Raw genomic sequence first — 27,006 nt, 5'->3', positions numbered from 1 at the left:
GACTCACTCAGTAGTACTACTTCAGTGTTATGGGAGATCGGGAAACACAGTGTAGCTTTTTTACACAAGAAGAAGGATTGGATGTGGCAAACAGCTACCATTCTGTCACATTCGATGAGTTTAAAGAATAGAAGACATGTAAAAGTTGAATAAGAATAGAGATAAAAGACAGTATCAGAGGGGAAGAATAAGAATCAAGATGAATTAAAGGCGATAGAAAATGTCAAGAAGTAGACAGTAGCCAGCATTGTAAAGCACTTCAGAGAAGTCAGGGAAACTAAGCACTTGGGGAAAAGCATCTATCTAGGATTGGATAAAAGACAGCCATAACTGATCTTGAAGAGAAATATACATAGGAAGATGGGAATATAATCAGGAAAAAATAACATTTGTCCATGAGAAGAAGGGACCATTGGGCCATCATAATCTATCATAAAATCTTGAACTATAGTCTATCAGATTATCTGTCATCTTTATGTATTATCTGGAAATTTGGACTAACATAATTTTAAAATTTTAAAGTAAAGAAAGACATTTTCTACAGATGTGAAAACATTTTTTGAGCTTTATACATTAATTATTGTGGTCATGAGTATATTTTATTAGCTGATACCTATTATAGTTTTCCTAAATATTATTTTTATTTTTCTTGCCTTATAAATGCACATCACTGGATTTTTTTTTTTTTTTTTATGTTTGAGCTCCAGGTAGAGATTTTGAACCTCAGGACACCAAAACAAGTCTAGAGGTTTTAGCCTCTTTAATATATTTAACATGAGTTAGATTTTAAAATATATTTATATATCTTGAAGCTCAATTTTTTGATTCATTAGAACTGAGTTCAGCAAGCTATAGGTCATGGCCACATTTGGCCAGTGGCCTTTTGTTTGGCCAGTCAGCAAGCCAAGGATGGTTGTTACATTTTTAAATGTTTGCATTTAAAATTTAAAATAAGTATGTGCATGATATCCTTGGTTTTGCTTCTTGGCGTGGAAAGCCTAAAATATTTACTTTCTGGCTATTTATGAAAAAGTTTGCTAACCCTGATTTAGAAGCTTACTTTTATAATTTACAACAACAAAAATATGCATATCATCCTTTTATCTATTCTATGTTTTGAATTCTTAAAATTTTGGTTACATTTTTATTTAGTGTTCAGAGCATGGCCCAACATCAGAGAATATAGAAAACATGGGCTCAAAAAAAAAAAAAGCAAACAGGTACTTTTCTTTGAAATTTCAAAAATAGCTTTAGGAATTTTTTTTTCCTTTTTTTTTTTTAGGCCATCTAATTGAATTCCATAATATGCCCACACTAATCACCTTGAGGAGCCCTGGTGGGGTAGTGGTTAAAAGCTCAACTGCTAACCAAAAGGTCAGCAGTTTGAATCCACCAGCCACTCCTTGCAAACCCTACAGGGCAGTTCTACCCTGTCCCATAGGGTCACTGTGAGTTGGAATCAACTTGATGGCAATGGGTGGGTTTTTTAATCACCACGAGTTGGAATTGACTCGAGGGCATTCACCACCACAAACAACATGCAAGCTCTTATTGTTTGATTAAAGAAATATAAAGTATTCTGTTTTTGAGTTTTTTGTACTTTACAGGGTTATTTACTGGCTGAGATTTCAATGCTTTTCTGAGTGTGTATTAATAGTTTCCATGATTGTCACCAATTTTTCCAGTAGTGACATTGAAATGGTCACTTTTGCTTTTGTCATAGAGCCAATTACTCGATATACTCTCAGAGGGTTTTATATTGTTTTATTTCTGAGTCTCTGAAAGAAATATTACATGGGTAAATAAATTGACAACTAAATATATTCTCTTTCCTATCTTCTATATTCTAGAAAAACATCAGGGTGAAATAATAAGATATCCTTATCTAATTAGGGGTCATTAAGATGGAGTATCATGTAAAATAGAAGATTAAAATATGCAAAAGATAGAGCAATCAAATAACTGTTTCTTTGTGATCTTAAGAAAAATGTTTCATGGACACAGTCCATGTTATTTTGGTTTCTTTTTAAAACACATGCTTACCATTTCAAATCAAATCACAGCACAATAAAGTCAGTATAATGATTCAGTAAGTAATGTAGCTAATGTAGCACTTGGCATCAGCAGATAGCTTGATATGCTGGTTGTTTCTGTAATCACTGAGGAACATTTAGCCTTCCTTCGAAAATGCAAATAGCCCATGATGAATTCCTGAGGCTTTTACATCCCTGCCTTTGTGACAGGGTAGGGAGTGGTTCTTCACTCCTTCCCTTCTCCTCTCTTTTATTCTTTCTCTCTGTACCTCTCTCTATCTCTCTCCTAAAGTATTTGTTTAGATTTAAATCACTTCATTGAAAAAAAAAAAAAAAACCACTTTCTTCCTCAAAGACAAATACCACTTGCCAAGTATGTTAGGGAAAACAAGGTGGGGGGAAGGCTGTGATCAAAGTTTTGATGCTTAGAGATGCTTTGTAAATTCAGTACAAATTACTTAAGCTGCAATTTTCAGTGCTTATCTTTGAGTAGAGATTATTTTAAGCCTTCTCAGATGCTGTTTAAAACATTTGGCATTATTCTTTCCAGATAGAGAGAAAAAGATCATTAATATTATTATTAATGTAGTTTTTTTTTTTAATCTATTAAAAAAAAATAAAAATATTTATTCTTTTTTCCTCTATCTTGGCTCAGAGCAGAAAAGACCCTACAGGTTAGCACATCTTACTATCTTCCTTCTCTGGTTTGCTCACACTGTACACGGCACCTAGAATGCTTTTTCTCTCTCATCCCCTATTCTTTAAACATCACCGTTTAAACTGACTAATTCCAACTTTTTTTATGAAGATTTGCCCAGGTGCCCTCTTCTCAGATAAGCCTTTTTTTGGTTCCTCTACTATGAGTTGGAAACCCTGGTGGCACAGTGATTAAGAGCTCAGCTGCTAACCAAAAGGCCAGCAGTTTGAATCTACCAGGTTCTCCTATTAAACCCCATGGGGCAGTTCTGCTCTGTCCTATAGGGTTGCTATGAGTCAGAATTGACTCGCCAGCAACAGGTTTTTGGAACTATGAGTCGGAACCAACTCAACAACCGTGGGTTAGGTTTTTCTTTGGTTTTACCTCCAGTAAGCATTTCCCATCCATCATCTAAACCTGTCTCTATTGCTGTTCTTACCATGTAATAAGAATTTAATAAATATGAGCAGTTCTAACAAATATGAGTATATTCTATCTCTGATTATGTTATATCTTTCACAGAAGGAACTTTATAATATTAAGTTGGAAATAATAATTTTAATGTATCATTCAGATTCTTTTTTTGCTCTTGATTCTAAATAGCATTTCACAAAAAAGCATGATTACAGCATTGTTTTAAATGAAATTACATTGGACTATTATATTACCATAAATTTTGAAAGTTATGAATTCACGTAAAATAGTATATAGAAAGAGCTAAAGATAATGTATATATAGTAGTATATAAGAATGTAAATTTGTAAACATATAACCAATATGATATGCCATAACATGGTCATAGTTGATGAAGGCAGAGTTGTAGAATGAATTTGTTCTTCTTATTGGTAGTGGAAGTAAGATTTAGGTGAGGCACTGTCTCATTTTTTTAATATCTTGTTTGAATAAATAAATAATAATAACAAACATGGTAAAATTTTCTTATAAAGATCAAGAGGCAGTTGTTAGAACAGAACAAGGGCGTACTGCGTGGTTTAAAGTCAGGAAAGGTGTGCGTCAAGGTTGTGTCCTTTCTCCATACTTATTCAGTCTGTATGCTGAGCAAATAACCGGAGAAGCTGGACTATATGAAGAAGAATGGGCATCAGGATTGGAGGAAGACTTATCAACAACCTGTATTAGGCAGGTAACACAATCTTGCTTGCTGAAAGTAAAGAGGACTTGAAGCACCTACTGATGAAGATCAAAGACCACAGCCTTCAGTGTGGATTACACCTCAACATAAAGAAAACAAAAATCTTCACAACTGGACCACTAAGCAACATCATCATAAACAGAGAAAAGCTTCAGTTTGTCAAGGATTTTATTTTACTTGGATCCACAATCAACACCCATGGAAGCAGCAGTCAAAAAATCAAAAGACGCACTGCACTGGGCAAATCTGCTGCAAGACCTCTTTAAAGTGTTGAAAAGTAAAGATGTCACCTTGAAGACTAAAGTGCACCTGACTCAAGCCATGGTGTTTTCAATTGCCTCATATGCATGTGAAAGCTGGACAGTGAATAAGGAAGATCATAGAAGAGTTGATGTCTTTGGATTGTGTTGGCAAAGAGTGTTGAATATACCATGGACTGTCAAAAGAACAAACAAATCTGTCTTGGAGGAAGTACAATCAGAATGCTACTTAGAAGCAAGGATGATAAGACCATGTTTCACAAATTTGAGCATGTTGTCAGGAGAGATCAGTCCCTGGAGAAAGACATCATGCTTCGTAGAGCAGAAGGTCAATGAAAAATAGGAAGACCCTCAACAAAATGAACTGACACAGTGGCTGCAACAATGGGCTTAAGCATAACAACAATTGTGAGGGTGGCACAGGACCGAGCAGTATTTCTTTCTGTTGTACATAGGGTCGCTATGAGTTGGAACTGACTCGATGGCACCTAAAAGAACAACAATATCAATTTTTGATATATTTACCTACTTGAAAACATCAATTAATACATCTTTATCTAATTTTTCCCTGTAATTTTACACTACAACCAGGATTAAAACTTTAATCAGCAATCCATAAAGACTATCAATCATATTTCTCTGTGATTATCGAATAGAAATATTTTGAGGAATTTAATTACAAGTATTTTGAACTTTATATTCTAAAGTTACAAATTTTACCTCTTTTAAGAGAAATTGACTTCAAACACAGACATATGGATTTAAAGGAAATGCTTAGCCCAATATATTCTCTTTTTTTTTCTTTTTTTAAATATTCTTTCCTTCTCTTTTTCTTTCTGTCCCTCACTCCCTCTTCACTTCCTCTTCCTTTCTTCCTTCCTCCCTCATCTCCTCCCTCCCTCCCTCCCTTTCTTCCTTCCTCACTTTTTCTCCTTCCTTCCCTCCCTCCATCCCTTCCATTTACTTTCTGTCCCTTCTTTCCCTCTCTCTCTCTTCAACTTCCTCACCAGACTTCTGCTAAAGAATAATAGCTAGAATCCTCTTGCAGCAATAGGCTACTTTATATCAAACTTATGCAGCTAAATAGTGTCTTAAAATATCTTAAGGCTTTGTTCTTTGAACTAAGAAACACTACCATCATATTGTGATTGGAGGTGTGTGTGCATATGTGTGTTTTAAAGATGCCACTCACACAAAATTTCTGGTTTGCTGGTATTAATATGATTATTTTATATTGTAAAATATATGCTGAACAAACTTTCTTGTATCTGTAGGGAAAGGAAATGATTATAATAGTTATCTAAAAATAAAACTCACATACATTTTATACCTTGCTTTCTAGCTGTAATGAATTACTTGCTAACAAAAGTTACTATTTAATTGGCTAGGTACGAAAAGAATACGGGAAATGCCTGCGAACACATTGCTGTAGTGGCAAAAGTACAGAGAGTTCCATTGGCTCAGGGAAAACATCTGGTTCTCGAACTCCTGGACGCTATTCCACAGGCTCACAGGTAAATAATATTTGTTAACTGAAATGCAGTATCACCTACAATCAGTTATGTGTTGTCCTTTCTTCCTCAGTACTATTTCCTGTTTCAGGTGTTTAACACATGAAGTGTGTTGTTTTGTTGTTTTGCCATGTATAAAATAGGAATGATTATAAAGAAATAGAAGAAATTATAATTGGAATACAATCATGAAATTGTATAGTCAGTTTAAAAGAAAGGCAAACAAAAAGTGTATATTTTGTATCAGCCCGATACTTCAGAATCCTAATATTCCTCAGCCTTATGTATTAGTTCAGGGCTAAATTTCAATAATAACTAATGATTTCAGATCACTTTAGGCAGTTAAGTATAGAATAAGAAAGGAATTTGCTACTTAACTGAAAAGTCTAAGAAAGTAATACTTTATATGTGTTTCTTGAATTTATTACTCCTTTTGTCCAGTGTAATAATTCTCTATTATATACTGAAAAAAAAGTTACTTATAAAATAATATGTTTAGCAAAAATAATTCATACCATAAACTCTGGTGTTGTAGTGGTTAAGAGCTATGGCTGCTAACTAAGAGGCCCCAGTTTGAATCCACCAGGTGCTCCTTGGAAACTCTATGGGGCAGTTCTACTCTGTCCTATAGGGTCGCTATAAGTTGGAATCAGCAGCAGGTTTGGTTTGGTTTTGGTGCCCTGATAACTTGAGAAGCAGGTCAGAACAATGAAGAATAATATGAAAGTGTCATTGACTAGCTCGTGTGAGTGCTACTCCCCTATGAGTCCAACGCCCAGTGTAGCTGCATCATCCGTTCGTTGTCTGCCATTTACTCAGGCCACAGTGTCATACAACTGCAGGATGCTAAAATGAACAAGTGGAATCAAAGGTATAGCATTATGCAGGTAATAAGTGAGTTTGGATTTAAGACTAGCACACTTTCATATTTTTAAAATTTCATGGTTCAGTAGGAAAAACAATCATATTTTAATATTATCAACTGAGTTTTTCTGAAGGCTTGAATTTAAATTGATACTCAACTAAAGTTATATATGAGGAACTTAGTTTTTCTTAAATCTTTAAACTCAACCGATGAATGTAATTATTGTTTCATAAGTGTACTAATTTTATGTAAAATATGAAAGATCAATTCATTTCTTCTTTGGTTACTATTCAATTTGCTTTTAAACTTAATAGATTAAATTTCCCTGAACAATTTCATTTATATGCTTGGAAATTAAATTCCTATGAACCTTTTAAATGTCATTTACAAATTTAATATATTTGATCCATCCAAACACATCAGCTGCTTGCCTAGACAGACATGTAAACCTAAACAGCCCTTGAACAACTCTTGTAAATTAGAGAGAGTGAACAGTGTTCTCATAAACTCTTTTTTCAAACTGAATTAAGCTCTCTCTTACCTTACAAATAAAATCACGTATCTAGTATCAACTACAATTTTAAAAATGAACATAACTCTCAAACCTATCAGATCATCTTAAAGATTAAATAACAAGCAAAAATTGTCATAATAATCATGCAATTTATTCCTAAATATCACACACAATCATTAATATTCTGAGTTTGACTTATTTCATTATTTCTATACCTTACTGGCAGTCCTGGTGGTGTAATGGTTAAGAGCCTTGCTGCTAACCAAAAGGTCAGCAGTTTAAATCCACCAGCCGCTCCTTAGAAACCTTATGGGGCAGTTCTACTCTGTCCTATGGAGCCTGTATGAGTCGGAATCGACTCGTCCCATCGGCAATGAATTTTTTTTTTTTTTTAATACCTTAACAAGATTGCAAAGTTTCAAAGAGGAACAAATGAAACAACACAGGTGGGCTTAGGTTTCTAAGGTTTCTGAGTTTGGGACTACTAAATTTGCCAATCAGAAATTGGAAGTCTTACATAAGAGTGGGGGGCAAATCTGGATGATGTTTCCAGCTTGAACCTCTTTCTATAATCCATGCCTTTATTTTCGATCTGACTGCCCCTTAGTGCCTCCCACCTTTGTAATAACCTTTCCACAACTTCAGTTTGAAAGTGCTGATTCTGTATGTCACCCAGCCTGATTAGATGCTACCTGTTTTTCATACTAACTGGGTCATCAATCACCATATCCTGTGGTCACTTGATATGTCTTTAATGACATAATAATAATTGAGAATTTCATTTATTAAGCTAAAATAGAGTTGTGCCATGTTTAGCAATATCTCTAACCTATTCAATAAGGCAGGGCAGGTTAATAAAATAATCTTAAATTGGTGGGCAGACTGATTTAGGTTTTAATTCTGGCCTTTTAAATTTAGCAATTGTGACACAGAACAAGTTACTTAGTCTCATTGAGGCTCTGTATTCATTTAAATAGTGGTAAAAACTCACCATCGAGTCAATTCCGACTCATAGCGACACTATAGGACAGAGTAGAACTGTTCCATTGAGTTTACAAGGAGCAGCTGGTAGATTCGAACTACCAACCTTTTGGCTAGCAGCCAAGCTCTTAGCCTTAATAGTGGTAACCTTAAATAAAAAAAAAAGTGGCAGTAATATCAATTTCTTAGCTTGTTGTGAATATTAAGCCAGTATACACATAACATAGAAAAAATTATGTGTCCGATAAACAGTAGCTGCAACCATTTATTAGCATCATTATGACAGAGTATAATTATTTCAGATCTACATTTTAAAGCTGTATACTTCTTTTATAGTTGTAATGTCAAAATTCCATTCTCTTAAAAAAAACTCACTTTTTTTATACATAATGTAATACTTATTCCGATTGACAATACAAGCCTTCATAAAGTGATAGTTATTAAGTATAGTCCATTTTTTTGTTAAAAAAATAATAATAAATTTATTTTATAACCTATGTTAAAATTATTATTTTCATCTTCCCTAAACAAAACCTAAAATACTCACCAATGTTTCGGTACAACTTTGGGAGTATGGATGTATTTTTCAAAAGTAAAAAATATACTTTTTAAAATATCAATCCATGTATTTTTTACTTCTTAGTTTAGAAATATTGAATGTCTCTGCTGTAATGCCAAGCACTGGAAATAAAATAATTTAAAAAACAGAAAAGTTTCCCTGTCATTTGGAGCTTTCATTCCAGTAATGGGAGATAGAAAATTTATGAACAAACACAAATAAAATGTCAGATTGTAAAAACTGGTAGTAGAGAGCCAAATATGATGATGTCAGACAGTGTATCCAGGCGGTTACTTGAATTGAGTAATGGGGAAAGACCATCTCCTAAAACCCAGACCCACTGCCGTCAAGTCAATTCCAACTCATAACGACCCTGTAGGACATAGTAGATCTGCCCTGTAGGGTTTCCAAGGAGCAGCTGGTGGATTCAAACTACCAGCCTTTTGGTTAGCTGCCAAGCTCTTAACCACGGCACCACCGGGGCTCCAAGACCATCTTAGGAGGTGATATTTTTATTGCAATCTGAATGATAGGAAGGAAGTTCAGGGGTAGAGAATTTCAAGCAGAAAAGATAGCTAATACTATAGGGGAGAGCTTGGCAAATTCAGGAATAGAAAGAATGTCACTCACTAGAATGGGTGAGTGAATGAGAGATGAAATCGAAGAAGGAGGCAAGAGACAGATCCAAAGTATTTGTAAGAGTATGCAGATTTTGATTTTTTTGGAAAGCCAGTGGTGTGATTTACAAAAGGAAGTGAGAGTATATTGTTCACATTTAATAAGGTCATCTGGCAGCTGTGTAGATATTGGAGGGGCAAGAATGGCAAAACTAAAAAAGTGACACTCTTTCTACTCGCCAGACCCTCCGCAACACATACTTCTTGGAGCTAATCAGTCAACAAGTTAGTAATGCACACACTCACACAAGTATATCCATGGAGATGTATATAGGATTCTTTTTTTTTTTTTTTTACAAAAACTATGGACTGAAGGGTTGTCCTTCTTAATTTGACCTTCCTTTAGTTCTTCTGTCACTCATTTTACATTTATCATATTGACATTTTACACATATTTACATTTGGATTATGTAATATTTGACACATAAAAATAATGTATGTGCCATATATAAATACTGTGAAGCATAATATTAAAATGAATACTTGTGAACCCAATATTCCTGAAACCTGTTTCTAATCAATAGTTATGCCTCCCTACCAGGGAAAGCCTCATAATTTTTTTTAATATTATTTTATTGAGTTTTTGGTGAAAGTTTACATAGCAAGTTAGGTTCCCATTTGACAATTTCCACACAAATTGTTCAATGACATTACCAAAAATAAAATTCATTGCATCAAGTCAATTCCAACCTAGCGACCTTATTGACAGAGTAGAACTGTCTCATTTTTATATTTATTGCAATGTCAGCATTCTCTTTAATTGTGTTCTTTTTATTCCATTTCCAGTACTCTAGTTTCTCTGCCCCCTTATCTTGTCATTTTTGCTTTTGAGTAATTGTTGACCTTTTGGTCTCATACAGATTTTTTTTTTTTAAGTAGAGCACCAACCTTATGGGTAATATCCTTTAATCTGTGTGCCACTTTACTGTTTCACAAAAAGATAATCTCAGGGGATAAAAGCCTCCTGAATTTTGTTCTGTCATTCCTGTGACTTATCCTAATAGTTTTTTCCCCAAAGCAATGCATTGTATAGTATTCCTTTTTTAAAAAGATTTTCTTTTAAATGGTATATTATCGTATATAGCTTTCTGTAACTTGCTTTTTTTTTTTTTTTAACCCTATATTCTATTTCTAAGAATTATCCTGGTTCATTCCATAAACATTTAAGTGTTAGCTCTGTGATACATACTATATACCTTTTTTCTCTGCCTGCAATATTGTTCCCTTTCTGCTTTTCCTATTCAACTATTATTTAATACAGTGTAATGAGTTGTTACCTTTCTAGACTCAGGAGTCAGATGTTGTTATTGCTGTTGTTAGGTACCATCGAGCCATTTCCGACTCATAGCAACCCTGTGTACAACAGAATGAAACACTGCTTCGTCCTCTGCTATCCTCATAATCATTGTTATGCTTGAGCCCATTGTTGCAGCCACTGTGTCAGTCCATCTCCATGAAGGTCTTCTTCTTTTTTGCTGACCTTCTACTTTACCAAGCATGATGTCCTTCTCCAGGGACTGATACCTCCTGATAACATGTCCAAAGTATGTGACAGTACATCTCACCATCCTTGCCTCTAAGGAGAACTCTGGTTGTACTTCTTCCAAGACAGAATTGTTCTTTCTTTTTCCAGTCCATGGTTTAGTCAATATTTTTCACCAACACCATAATTCACAAGCATCAATCCTTAGGTCTTTCTTATTCACAGGAGTCAGATGGCTGGGTTCAAATACTGACTCTGCCACTTAATAGGTCTGTGACCTTCAACATGTTATTTTGCATCTGTGGCTCTGTTTTCTAATGAATAAAGAACTATTTATTCCATGGGGTTCTTGTGAGATTTCAATAACTGTTACATTTTCTATGTGCCAGGCACTATTTTAGGTATGTGTTATATATCAATGGACAAAAATCCTATTTTTTTAGACCCTGATGTTTAATGCTGGAGACAGATGTTAAAAATAAATATAGGAAATAAGTATGTTTTATAATATATGATATGATGGAGGATCTGAATGATTACCGAGGGAAAAAGCAGGATAAAGAGAGCAGAGATTATGAGTTGGTTGGGTGGAGTGGAATACACTTCCAAATAAGGTGGTCATGTTAGGCCTCTTTAAAAAAAACCTCTTTAAGGAGGTAAAATTTGGACACAGACTTAAAAGAGATGAAGTAGCCAGCCATACCTTTATCTCTGAGGAAAGAACGCTCCAGGCAGAGGAAATATCCAGTGTCAATCTTTAAGGCAGATACTGCCTAGCATGTTAAGGAACAGCAAGGGACCATTGTGACTAGAACAGACTGAAGGGGAGATTAGGAGTAGATGAGCTCATAGAGATAATAGGGAGCAACTCATATAAATGTCACCTAACAATAATAGTAACTCCATCAGCTCTCAGTTAAGATGACACTTCTTCAGTACAGTCTTCCTAGAATCCATAAGCTGAGATGTGTCCCCTTACTGTACACTTTCATAGGACTCTGAGGTTTTATTTTATCGTTTTGTCTCATTGCAGTTTTTTAAAACTGTTTTTTTCATTATGTAGTATAATGCATATTCACAAAAATGTACTGAACATGTAAGTGTAAGGCACAGTGAATTATTACCACTCCAGGTCACATTTTAGAATATTTGTAGCACTCCAAAAACCATTTGATCCCCTCTCAATCGCTAATTCCCTCTTCCCCAAATACAACCACTATCTAAACTTTAAACAGTTCATTAATTTTGCATGTGTGTGATACTTGTTCACATGAAATCATCCAGTACACATTCCTTAAGTTTGGTTTCTTTCTCTCAACATCTAAGTTGCTACAGGAGGCTAGGCTGCTTTTGCATTTTTACTGCTGTGAATTATCCTATAATTTCCATTCTACTATTAATAGTCATTTGGGTTAGTCACAGTTTTTAGCTATAATAATTAGTGATTCTGTTAAATTTTAATGCACATTGTTATCATTTTCATTTGTGATAATTTGATTAATCTGCCCCTTACTAGCCTAGGAGCTCCATGAAGGCAAAGATCTTTTGTGTTTCTCTTTTCTGCTTATATCTCCTACATTGGTATTTGGCATGCAATAGAGGGTAATTAATATTTTTTAATTAATTAATTAACTCATAAAAAAAAAAATGTGAGAGACTTGTTCCTGGCATGCCAGTTTGGAGTTTTGAAATATTTTTCACTTAAAAACATTTCTCAAGTGCTCAGGTTCTATAAGCCTGCACCAGTTTTTTTATTGTGTGTTTGTTAACTTTGGGGTGTGCATATATGTATGTGTGTGGCTTACCTAGGGCAAATGTGATATATAACAATATTTCTGAAGGGTGAACATGTTCCAAGAATCATAAAACCAATTGTCTAATATTCTAAGATTAGGTACTCCTACTATACAGGAAGTTTGAACATACCTGCGGCATAACCCATTTGTGAGTGTGGTGTCACCATTGTTGTTATAAGCTGTAGAGTCAGTCCTGACTCATGGCAACCATGTAGGACAGAGTAGAACTGCTCCATAGGGTTTCTAAAGAGCAGCTGGTGGATTGGAACTGCTGACCTTTTGGTTAGCACCCATATCTCTTAACCACTGTGCCACCATGGCTTTGGTGTCACCATTAGTAATAATAATAGTTCTAGTAACTATTTCATGCTTGAAAAAGCTTCCGAAAATATTTTGTTTCTTCCTCACAAGATTGTTAATACTTTTTAAATCCATAACTCAATAAAATAATAAAACAGAATAAAGCAGAAAAATATTGCCCAAATAATGGAAACTATTACACTGCTTTCTTGAATTATATGACATTTGAATTTGTATCTGAGAATACAAAAAATGATGTAAGGATTTTCGCTTCCCTATAAAACTTCCTATTGTGCAAGAAGGAATAGGAGTGAATTGACTTCTTTTATCTCCTTCAAAAGAAAGAAAAAGTCAGTATAGTAAAGAATCTCCAAAATTACATTGGTCTTCTGACAAAATTTACAGAAAATGTAAGCTCAATAGTATTTTAGTACTATTCTTTGCTCTTCTCTTACAATGCTATCTCATTTTTGCAAGATTTTGAATTCTTAAGCTTAATCTTTTGTTAATAAAACTAACAGTTTAATACATATTCAAATAATGCTACCCTCATAAAATTACAATAAAAATAATTTGTTTTATCTTGAAAACTAAAATTATTAAATTGTAATTTTACAGAGTACAGTTCCTTTATATCTTCAACATATTTAAATTGGTATATTACTTTACATTTATTCCTTTTTCATAGTTGTAATTATCTTTGATATAGGCATTTTAGGAATACATTTAATGAGAACCAATTATTATCATTAATTTAGTTTTTGATGTTCTTATTGTATGGTCGTATAGTCATGTAGAAGTTGTTTATTTGCCAGATGCCAGAATATAAATTTTCCCACATAACAATGGCAGAAAGAAAAAGAATTTTTTGAGTGAAAATCCACTGCTTGGTGAGTTAATTTCCTTTCTTTTTCCCCCACCCAGAGCCGAATTCGTAGAATGTGGAATGACACGGTCCGAAAGCAGTCAGAGTCTTCCTTTATTACTGGAGATATAAACAGTTCGGCATCACTCAACAGAGGTAATTAGAAATGATTTTTCATATTTATTCTTTGGTGATTACTTTAAGAAGTTCTTAAATGCATTGGTTTATTTTCAACTTCTGGACCTTGTCCCATGTGATAGGAATATTGCAAGGGTATAAAAAAAACCTGGTTGAGTGTAGCAGCAGTGTGTTCCATTATTCATAAGCCCCCCCCTTTTTTTTTAATCCTAAATTTTCAGAAAAATCTTTTTCTGCCACTGCTATAAACTGGTAAGATGTCAGGCCTCATTGGAAGCAGTGGAAATGGGCAATTATGTGGCTATATAGGCTGCTAAGCATCATAGAATTCCACATTGTTCCAGGTATAAAGCAATTTCATAGTCTTCGTGGAAGTAAAAATATACTATCTAATACATACTAAAGGCAAACGGGGTGCTTGGGAAAAAATCACATCTAATCTTAATATATAAAATATGTATCCAGATAATACTGGATATTTAAAGATCCAGGAGGAAAAAATACTTTATGAATATCATGAGTTTTGCTTTTGTACTTCTGGTTAAAATTCTCCTAAGGTATCATTTTGATTTCTGAATTCATTAAGTTCCCTCAATCTACAGTTTATTTGTGGTTGATTTTTTGTTTTCTTTCTGATTCTTTTCTCAATGTGTGTGTGTGGTTAGAATGAATTCGACTGCAGTAAAAATCACTAGAAGTAATGTATATAGAGAGCAAGAGGATACTACATTCAGTGTTGGGAAACATTTAGAATGGAGTTTTATCTTGGCAGGTGGTGGTGTATGCATTCATTCCAACCACTCTCTCCTAAGAGATATTTCTGATGCATATTTTGAATGATTACTTTTATGATTAACATTGTTATTTTCCTCACCCCAAAGTAGAGTGTATTAGTTTGTTTTCAACCTGTTTCTGTCAGCATTTTGTTGCATCCAATGCTGTTTAGAAGCAAATAGCAAGTGTAACAATTATGGCTTAGGAGTAAGAAAGATTCAGATGCCGGTTCACTTAGTTACTTTTACTCAAGTAAGTTACTCAAGCAAGTAAGTCTTATTTATACAGAATCTAGAACAAATAGTGTTCAACTTGAATTTGATACAGGGATCCATATTTAATATAATCTTTCATAAATTTCATATGTTACTTGTGGCAATGATGTAGTAACTCTAGCTTAGTGGTAATTTTAATTTACGTCCATCACTTTTGCTTAAGTAAGAACAATAAGTAGAAATATTTCTTTAAATATGAAGAAAATACATTATTTTGATTGAAGTAAAACAATTACGTTCTTGTGTATTATTTGTTTCATTATTAGTTTTTGTTTTATTTGCTAGAGTATATTCACTTAGTTTCTTTGATTTTGCTGTTTAATTTATAAAATTTTATTTAAATATGAGTACTATAACTTTTTGATATTACTGCACTTTCCAAATCACAGAGGATGAACTACAAATGCCCCCAAAGCCTATGAACAAATTTGCTTTTGTAGTGACTGATTTTCTTTATTCACACTCTTTAGAGTATGTTCCTAGAAAGAAAAATATGCTTAAAAGGATGTATTGTTGGAAATATCTTGCATCTGTGATGATGGGAGTCATAGAGTAGTTGTTGTTTAAGCAAAGAAGGAAATAATATATTTGAAATGATACACTTTATTTGACTATTGTGAGTATGGATGAAATATATAAAATTCATACTATTTTGATCTACCATTGTCTTCTACTATTTGATCTACTATTATTTTGATCTACTAGTAAATTCTTACTATTTTGGCCTACTATTATGATCTAAATTTGTATGAAGGTAGTTAGGTGTGTGACTTTAATAAAAATGGCTTTGAATGGATAATTTTTTATGACTAACTTTAAGGGTAATTTCATTATATAACTTCACTGTGCCCTTTTTTAGCTCCTTCTCTAGACTTTCATCAGCTTGAAATACAGTGGTATGCATGACTGGATCATTTTGAAATATATTTAAAGGAAATATTTTGTATTCATTGGTCATATGTTTAAGTCTGTTTATTAAAACCTCTAGTTTAATTGAAGTAAGGGTATAAAAATTCTTGTGACATCTTACATAACTTTAACATTGACTTTGGGAAGGAGGTTAAATTGAACTTATAATTTGAAGTATGCCCAGGCAGTGATCTTTTTCATCAGGATATACATCCATCCTTTTACTTAGTAACTTTAATGGTGATAGCAATCACAGTGATCTTCTTGATTTCCCATGTTAATTTCCTAGCCACCAAATCAGCATTTCCTAGTTTTATTCTCATCTCATTATTTTTTATCTTAGGTGAGTGGAGTGCTTTAAATTTTTATTTCTTCATTTTATATCTCTGAAGATAGTCTTTAACCTCTTTCTTTAATCTTGTCTTATTCCCCAGGGTCCTATCTTCCCTGCATTCAGGCGTGTGTATCATATTTAGGTAGGTGACATCCAAGATTCACCTTTCCAGATAAACCTTTCAGTCACCTCAGCAACATAATTATTCACCTCTGTTTATTCAAAAGATTACATTTTCTATTATTAAAATAAAGACTTAAACACGGCATCTTTACATCTTCATATATTCTAACTTGCCATTCATTCTTAAGTTTCTTACCGCTAGCAATATAATTTTTTTTTTCATATCTAAGTCCATTTTGCTTTCTTTCTAAATTAGAAAAATTAAATCCCCCATTTTTATCTTTAAAATACTTTTGGTCCTTAAAAGCTATAAGCAGTTGTCAAAAAATTTTTCCTATTTCTACTTTAGGTTTTCTTTCTTATTCATCTCATAGCCCAATTCATCAAAAGAGTATTATTTTAAAATTCTGTATGTCTTTTCACCTTCTTCCTAAACAACAATCCATCATTATCATCTTTGGGATCCATTAAGAATAAAATATCCACCATGCAGTGCAGAACTACTTCTCAATGGTTTTATTTTTTTAAACCATCTCTAATATTCTTTTCTTAGACCAACTAGTTGCACCGTATGTATCAGAATACCTTTCTAGATTTCCCAGTGTGATATCCTGATTACTATTGGGATATAATTCCTTGGAATCATGTGAAGCCTCAGAAGATCTGTTGATAATTTTCAAATCATGTAATAATTCTTGTAGATTCTTCTTGGAATTTTGTTATTTTGTCACCTCATCTCTTTTAAATCGTCCTTTACTTTTGTAGGTTAAATATATTTATGAAGATGTTTCCTAAAGTGTTCCCTACACATTTAAAAATATTTTTCCCCAGTGACTTGTTTGATATATGCTATTCCCTCAAACAAACCTGGAATTCCTAAAGGCCAATATCCCAACACTTTCAAGTTAACTTTACCGATGCCATTCTATAAGGAACTTTAGGGGAGCCCTAAGGACATGTATGATTACAGAAAGTTTAAGAGAAATTTAACTCTGATCTAAACCCAAGTTTTTACAAACTCAGAGGGACCCAGGAAAGTTTATTCATTAACCCATTTACGTATTGTCTATTTTGCACCTTCCTTGAAGGTTTTTTTTTTTAAGGTTTAGTCAATCTTCAATCCTAGAGCTCCCCCCAGGCCTATGAGAAATCTAAACCATATCTCTAGGAGCTCCAACTTTCTGGTAGTGGTAGAAATGACTGTTCCAAGAACACTCTTTCCCACCAATTTCTCCAATTGTTTTTTTTTTTTTTTTTATATAATTTCTGCTGGCCAAACCTCATCCTGAACAATTAGGATTCACAGTACATTGAGAACTTGGATTTGATTCAAAAATGAAGTATATGCTGAGAAATATCTCTGATAGTTCACTTATTTGATAAATATTTTCACTCTTTTTGTAGATCTATATAGAAATTGGGACCTTTTCTGAAATTAGCTTTTATTAGGCTTTTCTCATCAAAAATAATATAATTTCATTTCTCAATTTGTTTTTATTTGATTAATGACTGAAATCAGAAATTTCAGTTTAAAATCAAGTTTAGCTGGGTAGCTGCTACCAATATGGTATCTTTGTGTGAATTACAAAAAGGTGCCCCACTCCCTCCCCCAGGTGTGGAGTTATTGCAAAAATGAGCCCTCTCTGAATGGCAGACTTAGAAAAAAATAATTTCTTCTTCTGGAACAATGACTTGGCTAGCACTGTGGGTTTTTACTTCCCCCTAACCTCCCATCCTCCATCTCGTCAACCTCCCACACAATTAATTATGGTTTAAAATTTTTATACATGGAGATCTCACTGCTGAGATTATATTTATTTAAGCTAGATTTAGGGGTCATAAGGCTTTTTTTTTTTTAAGGCAGAAGACTGATCTGTAGATCTGCTGTACTCATTTATAATGCTAATGGATTCTTTTTTAATCTGAATAAGCATTCTCAGTAAGTTTCTTACTATAATGGTCTGTGGGAATACATTTCCTTTCATAGATTTTTAAGGGCAAATTTTCCCACTCAGTTAGTGACACAGCAGGAGACCTCACCTGTTAGGAGGATTGTGATACAAAGGAGAAAGGTGCCACCATCGGATAGACATTTTCAAGTAGTTGACTTTCTGTTTGAAGTGTCCTGTAGTGGTTTTGAGAATGGTCACTAGAAACTAACTGCCTGAATTTTAATCCTGTGGCCTTTGGCAAATTGCTTAACCTCTCAGTGTCAATACAATAGGAGTATAAGGAGCACCTACCTCAGAAAGTCCTTGTGGAAAGTAGATGAGTTAATATATGCTAACTGCTTGTTAAAAGTGTCTAGAACATAATAAGTACTATCATTTTTATTTTATTTAGATGTCCTCTTATATTTTCTAAAAAAAAAAAAAAAAAACTGGTCCTTTCCAGTGCTCTCAAGTAATCAGATATTAAAATTTATCATTCACTACCCAACGTAGTTTCTTTTTTTTTTTTTTTTTCCCTCCCCTAACCCAGATAAAAATGGTAGAAATAGGGTGGTTAGCTGAATGCCAAGAGAAAGAAATAAGAATTTACCTAAAATGGCACCACTCTTGAGACTAACAAGAAGAAATACACTAATAAAACTGAGTTCTCTCTTCTAAATTAGAAATTCAGTGCAAATTACATCTGCCTACTTGTACTTTCCTCTTTGATTTGTAGCCATATTTTAGCAATAAACAGATAAAGGGTAATATATTTCTTCTTCCTACCTAGGATAATGATACAAGAAAAAACTGCCTTCTCTATTCTTCCATGCTCTGTCCTACCCTTCAGAAATCTTACAGAAATCTTAGATAACACTAGTTCAATTCAGACAGCCCTGAGAAAGAACCAGTGAGGCAGCAGAGCTGGGCTGTGCCTCACTCAGATCCATTTGTAACCCCTGTCTTTTCAGAGTCTCTATTGTCTTCCCCAAGAGCTTGGTCACTGAGGCAGAAGAAATGTCGCAATAAATCACCTGCCACCTTATTAATATTCAGACTTCTAAACATATTTTGTTTTTATGTTTTTAAAGAAAAATGCAAATAAAAAAATGTGTTGGTTGACTGCGATTAATGACTTATATAAATTAAAGCCACTAGAGTGAAACACTCATACTCCTTCCCTGAGCTTTATTAATGTCAGCAAATATAATTTGGCTTATATGCATAAAATATGCCATATAGCCCAAAAGCCTTGCTGTTCTGAAGGATTATAAAATCATTGGTTGTAAATATTAACCGGCTCCTAATATAATCTGATGTATATTTGTGAGGTTTGCAAAAACAGTGAACAGTGTACCCTGGAGTTTTTACATAGGTAACAAATGAAAGTAGCTTGTATAGCATACCACTTGTTACTAACAAGCATTAGGATGATATGGCTACAAATATATTAAGTATCCTTACAAATATACTAAGTATCCTCTGGCATAAGTAAAAATTCATCTGCGATTCACCATTATATTTATATCTAGTATTTATTTTCTTTATATTCTTGATGTGTAAATGAGACAACAGTATTCTCTGCTATGTTATTTGCCTTCATTTGGACATGTTATCTACAAAGACATAATCAGAAAATGTACCATAACATAAAGAAATCTGTGTTAGGCAAATCAGTTTAATAATGCAAAAGTGAAACAGATACAGATTTTAAAAGTGAGACACTAAGTCAAATAGATAATATCTGATTTCTAACCCAAGGGAAACCAAATAATTTTCAGAACAAACTCTCCATTCAAGTGGCAAAATGAAATATATTGACTATTGATCCCTCGTCAATAAGAGGAAAGGTTTCTGCTTTAAACTGCAGGCAGGAACTGAAAAAGAAAAAAAATGTAAATGCTCACCCAGTGAATCCTTCTTATGTTTTATTTCTAACTTTGTATGTGTGGTATGATGACTCCGTCTAATTATCCAGGCTCTTACTGCCAACTACACCGTAGTAAACATGATTTGTAATTAGTTTTATTTTATCATTATTATTATTTACTTAAAGCTTTCAGAGACCCATTTAGAAAGATAAGTCTTTATATAAAGCAGAGTCCTATTTTTTATGGTTTATTATCTTGTCATCTATATAGTTAAACAGTCTCTCTTACCTTTGTGTTATAAATTAAAGAAGCTGCAGTGAGACACCCTGATAACTTCTAAATATAAGTGCTGTAGAACATTTCACTTAGCTTTGAAAAATTACTACTGTTTTATATAAGTTACAGAGAATTCAACTTTCAAAAAAATTATCTATTGAGAGCTAAATTTGGAGATTTCAACTTACCATCAGGAATTCTAATAGGACACAGTAGGTCTCTTTATGGTTTTTGATACTTGTGTGATTTCTCCTTCAGTGTGTATAGCTATCATTTGCTTCAGGACCTATTACATACTCCTCATTTTGCATTATCCATTATCTTTAAATACATGAAGAAACAGGGTTTCTTGGACTGAAAGTAACTTATTACCATATCCCAAGGCTAGTAAAAGACAAAAAATCTAGATGCCAACGAAGGCCTTTCTTAATACACACCTTACCCATGATAAGAAAGATTTTAAATTCTTTTCTTGAGATAACAATAATTTTTATGAGGCTTGCTGAAGATGAGAAATAGGTATATGTTTTCCAAGGGTGTATTTCAAAGTAACCTTTATTTTTTATTATCTAACATGGAGCTTAGGTATTCTTAACAGCACAGTCATTTACATCTTTATTTCTTAATTTCCTTTATGTACAATTAATTTGCTTTCACTTAATTTTGTTCTAAGTACAGTTCTTTAGTATGGATTTGCCCTGTTCATTAAAGGGGAAAAAAAGCTTTAAAAAGCTTTGAGTACATGGGTGATAGATTGGCAAATAATGTATCACTTTTACAAAACCATTCAGGATGGAATATGGTGGTTATTGTTGTTGTTAGGAGCCATTCAGCCAATTTCAACTCAGCGACCCTATAGGACAAAGTACAACTGCCTCATAGGGTTTCCTAGGCTGAAATCTTACACGAACACATACCTAGGTCTGTACTGCAGTGGAGCGGCTCATGGGTTCAAACCGCCAACCTTTTGGTTAGCAGCCAAGCACTTAACCATTGTACCACCAGGACTCCTTATGGAATATGGTGAATAAAGTATATATTATTGTCCAATTTAGGTGTTCAGTTTGTCAGAAGACTTTTTAAATCATTCTTTTATTTGCTGGAAGCTTCCATGTTATTAGTAAAATCCTTTTTCTTAATTTTTAATATCTTATATTTGAGTAAAGAGATGATTTTGGTTAGGGCAAAGATTGTGTAAAATGAGGTAGATAGTTTCTGCCAATAATCATTTAATGATATAACCAAAAATATAACTTTTCCCAGATCTTGTTATTCCTAAATATGGTATTCTTTGAGGATGTGCCCTTTTCAATCAGTAAAATGCGTAGCATGAGTAGAAAATCTCTGGGTCAAAATTTAAGTGACAACGTTATAAATTAAATCCTTAGTAGTTTTATGATATTATTTCTTTTTAAAGAAAAACTAGGAAATATCTTATGATTCAACATTTAAAAAAATAAACAAATCTGAACTGTCCTATCTGGGAAAATGTTCCTACTGCATTATAAACACTGAAGTTGTGATGATATAAATGCAGGATAAAATATTCCAAAGTTGAATTACAGAGTCATCACTTGTTCACATTTTTTCTAAGAAATAGTTTACTCTAACTTATAGCTGCTATTTTATAGAAGTTAATTCAATTGAACAAAAAATTAGAATGTGAAAGAGAGAATATGTGTTTGCCAAAATAATCAAGCCTAAACCCGTTTGCCGTCGAGTGGATTCCAACTCTTAGGGCTTCCAAGGAGCAGCTGGTGGATTTGAACTGATGACCTTTTGGTTAGCAGCTCTAGCTCTTAACCAGTGGGCCAAACCAAAAAAACCAAACCCATTGCTGTCGAGTCTTTTCCAACTCATAGCAACCCTAGAGCTCCATTAAAATAATCGCCCAGTGCCCAGTATAATAGATTCTTAAATTGTCAGTACTAATAACTGTGTAGTATCCAATTAAAATAGCTATCGTTGAATTGCATACAAAGGGTTGTACTTTATATAGCTTAACCTGCCAAACAACATGCTACTTAAAAGTAAGCATTTATGTGATAGGTTCTTCAGTGATTTTCATAATAAATTTCTTTATAATTTACCGTTATAAGGAATGTGGATGTTTGAAAACATAAGACAAGTTACCCAACACTTTCATCAAAAGTGATTTACAGCTCCAGAAAAATCACTGGAGAACTGAGAAAGATTTGAGAGGATATATAATTGAAGGAAGACAGTCCATTTAAGTTTTCTGAATCAGCCTCCATCAAACAGAACAGAGCTGATTATAATTATGTATATAAAGCAAGCCTTCTCTAAACAATTTTATCAACAATTTCTTTATTCATAGTTACCTTGTTTTGATCCATACATGTTTTTATCAGGCATACTTTTTTATATATGTTTCAATTCTAAAGTTCAAATTTTACACAGGACAGCTCTTCTGCATATAAGCTTGTATGATTTGTACAATATAAGAAAAAGGAGAATTGCAAGATACAGCAGAGACGTATTCTAAAAGTGATATTTTCTTCACTTTGATCTTTTTTTTAATATTTGCTAAATAGTTAGTATACTTTCATTTGCTCTGAGGTTTGCTTTATTCAATAAAAATGTATAAGCAATGCATGATTTGCAAATACATATAGTTGTGTGATTGACTATGTACCATTAGGAGATTATCAAGAAATAATCTGGCTTAGAGAAAATGAGTTAAATAGCTACTTCATAAATAGCAAAGATTTTACACACACATACACACACACACACACATATATATATATAAATATATATATATATATACATGTTGCTAAATGCCGTTGATTTAAATCTGTCTTTACTGATATTTTTGCCTGTGGTTAAGCTAAATCGGCCCATCAGCTTCTGGTTTTGTATGTGTGTTTGGAGCACTATGCCAATGAATTAAAAATATTCAAGTTAAGAGCACATAGAAATGCATGTCTTTGACCAAAATGATGAACTTTGGAGATGAATGACTGATAGTATAAGTTCATCACTTATACTCACAACCAACCATTTCCTCCGTTATGAACCAAAGTTTCATTAAGAATTCTGATTTCCAAACCAACTACTATTGGTTTGAGCAGAGAGTATACCTATGTTTTCTAAGCAGCTTGTTTTGGCTAATTATGTGAAAAAAGTCACTGAATACCTACTGAATATCAGTCTATTCATCTGCAACATGTCGTGGTTGCTTTGTATATCGTACAAAAGAGAGTTCAAATGTAAAAAATAGAAGAAAATATATTTAAGATTTTCAGGTTAAGTAAAGAGTTTTTGAAAACAAAATAGCAAAGATCACAAATCATAAGTAAAAGATATGGCTTTCTTATGGAAGACAGATAAGGTTGTCTTCCCAGGGTTTCAACAGTATTCTATAACAGGCAAGACATTGGGAGAAGATGTAAGCACTATATATAGCAAACCAGATATTAGAGTCCAGATTATATAAAGAAGGTCTACAAGTCAGTAAATAAAATTCAACAGCCCAGTATAAATGTAGGCAAAAGATACAAACAAGCAATTTACAGAATAGAAAACTCTTCTGTCCAGTAAACAAATGAAAAATTATTCAGCTTTCTAGTAATAAGAGAAATACAAAGTACAACAGTGATATATCATTTTGTACCTCTGTCAGATTGGCAAAAATGTCAGTTGAAAATACCAAATTCTAGCAATAATTTGAGAAACATACAATGCTTGTGGGAGTATGAATTCATTCAATCAAATTTGACAGCATTTTGGCAATATGTTATCAGTTGAAAATATGTACAACATATGATCCAACAATTTTACTTCTAAATATTTATTGTAAAAAAAACTCGCTCCTGTTTGGACAAGAGGACATATAGAAAGCCAATTAGTGCAAAACAATAAGATAAAATAGGGCATTTCTAGGGTTCCCAACTCTAAAGCTTTGAATTTATGTATTAAAATAGAGGTAACACCTCTACATTCAGAATATGTCAATTTTTTTTATTGAACTAACAATAACCCAATCTGTACTTTGGAAAAAGCTTGTCATTGAAATCTGTCTTAATAGATTCCAAGTGAATGACTTAGCTATTAAAAGAAACTGAACTCTTTCCAAACCATTTGAAGGAAATTTAATAGGCAGGTTGATTAAAATTTAATAGCAAACTTGTTGGCTATTAAAAGTGCATAGTGTGATAAATCAAGATGCCAGCTCTTCAGTATATGATTTTAGAGAAAAAGTGATGAAAGAGCTCTTGGCTTTCAGCAAAATATTTCTGTTCTGATACTTTGTAATTTTATTAATTGCTTGAATAAAATAGTAAAAAAAATATGGTTTCTGTGGTTTTTTTTAAAGGCATTTTATGTAACCTTTAAGAATAGTATGGGACATGTAGATTCTATTAGTTATAAATTGTAAATCACTTTGTCTTGATTTATATGGATGTCCTACTTCATAAAGTGGCACTATAAAGTTGTAGTAATCATTGCTTGCACTGTCTTTCAATAGATTGTGTTCTGTGTTGATATTGTTTTGATAAACGAAAAGCAAAACATGGGATCAATCTACTTAAAATCGATACTGCCTATTCAATCAGTACCCCCATCCTTCTGGAAACCTCTTATTTTACCTATTTACTTTTATATTTATTTATTTTTTAATAAATTAATACATGAATATAAATATAAAATAATTTAACATTACAGAAAAGCATACAAGGAAAGACAAGTACCCTCCCAAAAGCTGCTATTAAAATTATGTTTGAAACATTTTGGGGGGAGTGGAGGTGCTAAAAAACATGGGAAAATCACTGATTTAGATATGTTTAAGTAAAACAGAGTCATGAGTGACCTGAATAAATTATAATTGTGTCTGGGCCTATGTTTCTTCATGCAATAAATGATCTTGTTAGATTGTTACTGTTTTGTGCCATCGAGTTGATTCCAGCTCATAGTGACCCTATGAACAAAGTAAAACTGCCCCATAGAATTTTATAGGTTGTAAACTTTATGGGAGCAGACCACCAGGTCTTTTCTCCCTTTGAGGTGCTGGGTGGGTTCGATCCATCAACCTTTTAGTTAGTAGCTAAGCACTTGGTAGTTTAGATAATGTTAAAATCTTATTCAGTTCTAAATTCGATAATATTATATTGTATTTGATAAGGTGCTATTTATGTGTGCAAAGTGTGTTTGAGTATTTTTAATTCATTTTTTCCAGTTTTTATGTTTCCATTATAATTCATTTGGCGAAGAAAGAGACTTACCTGTTTTTCATTTATACTTGTCCTGACTCATTGAAAGGGAAATAAAAACCATGAGATCCTTTCATCAGAAAGAAGTGCCATCATGTGTAAGTGCACACTTGAGCATACAAAGACACACCTACAACATTTTGCATACAATTTTAAGGGGTTCACAACTTCATGGATATCATCCCCATGGGAAAGATTCTTTGCCTTCCATTAAAGTTATTATTCTATATTAGTATTCTCATTTTATACAAAATACTATTATGGATGAGACTGTTTTTACTTTACCAAATGAAGTGTCCATTAAGAGCCAAAATTGAGGTCTGAAGACCAAAGCACAGAGGCATCACTCAATAGTAAGTCTCCTTTATAGATATAGAACTAATTTATATACATAGTCAATGTATATAATGGAGTTGACTTCATAAAAGAAAACTATGAACAATTTTTATAGAATACGTATCACCTGAAGAGAGAAACAATCTAGAGGAATGGAATGGAGGATGAACTGTACTAAGAAAGAAAGAGGATCATCAGGGCAAAGTGATTTTATTTGGATAAAACAGAACATTTACCATCCTGTATATTTATAAATAACAAGAAGTTGAAAACTGATTGGTATGTGACCGCCGAAGAACCGTTGGTTCATTAGATCACTGAGGTCTTGGATAATAAAACTTTGCCCATCCAATATGATCAAATAAGAATGTCAGTACTTTTTTTTTTTTAATAAAGTCTGAGGGGCAGAACAGAGCGACAAAGTTATTTTAAGAGGTTTTCGGTATGCTTTTGTTAGCCTGCTGTCAAGAAGAAGCGTTGTTTGAATTAAGTTTCTGAATTACATGATATAGATTCAAGTGAGACCCAGCTGTCATCTTTTGTTCAGATCTGTTCTTTACTTCACAATTTCAAAGCATTCTGATCTGCCCTGGATTTCCAGTTCTCAATTACATGCATCGCACTGAAATGGCCTAGACAGTGCTGTCATTCAGGGCCTCCCAATGTCAAAACGCCTATCTTAATTTTATTAGGAAAGAAATATCACAGTTTTGTGGCAAAACTATACTTTTGAAAAGACTGTACTCCTTATGATTATTTCATGTATACATTTCCTCATTCAAAAATTTTCATATCAATCTCAATCTTCAGGTATAAAAAAAGTAAAAAAAAAAAAAAGAACTCTTCCTAAAATGACTTTCTTTGATTTTACATTTAGAATCCTTTTCATTGGCCTTAGCGTCAATGTACTGTCTAAATAATTGTCAGAAAACCTTTCCCCAGTTTTTTAATGTCCAAAACAAACCAAAAAAGAAACTAAACCCATTGCCATGGAGTCGATTCCAACTCGTAGTGACCCTATAGGACAGAGTAGAACTGCCCCATAGAGTTTCCAAGGAGTGGCTGGTGGATTTGAAATGCTGACCCATAGGTTAGCAGCTGAGCTCTTAAT

General features: G+C 33.2%; 1 protein-coding gene across 1 annotated transcript in view; it reads left to right on the top strand.

Annotated features, from left to right (window-relative positions):
• The window catches only part of ADGRL3 (adhesion G protein-coupled receptor L3), a 561,722-nt gene that overhangs the window by 520,651 nt on the left and 14,065 nt on the right, over positions 1 to 27,006 (top strand). The window contains exons 21-22 of the mRNA XM_064286313.1: positions 5,532 to 5,657; positions 13,754 to 13,850. Coding sequence (XP_064142383.1) covers positions 5,532 to 5,657; positions 13,754 to 13,850 — 223 coding nt within the window. The remainder of the gene's footprint in view (positions 1 to 5,531; positions 5,658 to 13,753; positions 13,851 to 27,006) is intronic.

Source organism: Loxodonta africana, chromosome 5 (assembly GCF_030014295.1).
Source record: "Loxodonta africana isolate mLoxAfr1 chromosome 5, mLoxAfr1.hap2, whole genome shotgun sequence".
In the NCBI taxonomy this organism is placed as follows: Eukaryota; Metazoa; Chordata; class Mammalia; order Proboscidea; family Elephantidae; genus Loxodonta; species Loxodonta africana.
Note: the sequence above shows the minus strand (reverse complement) of the source record. Positions and strands in the feature narration are given on the sequence as shown.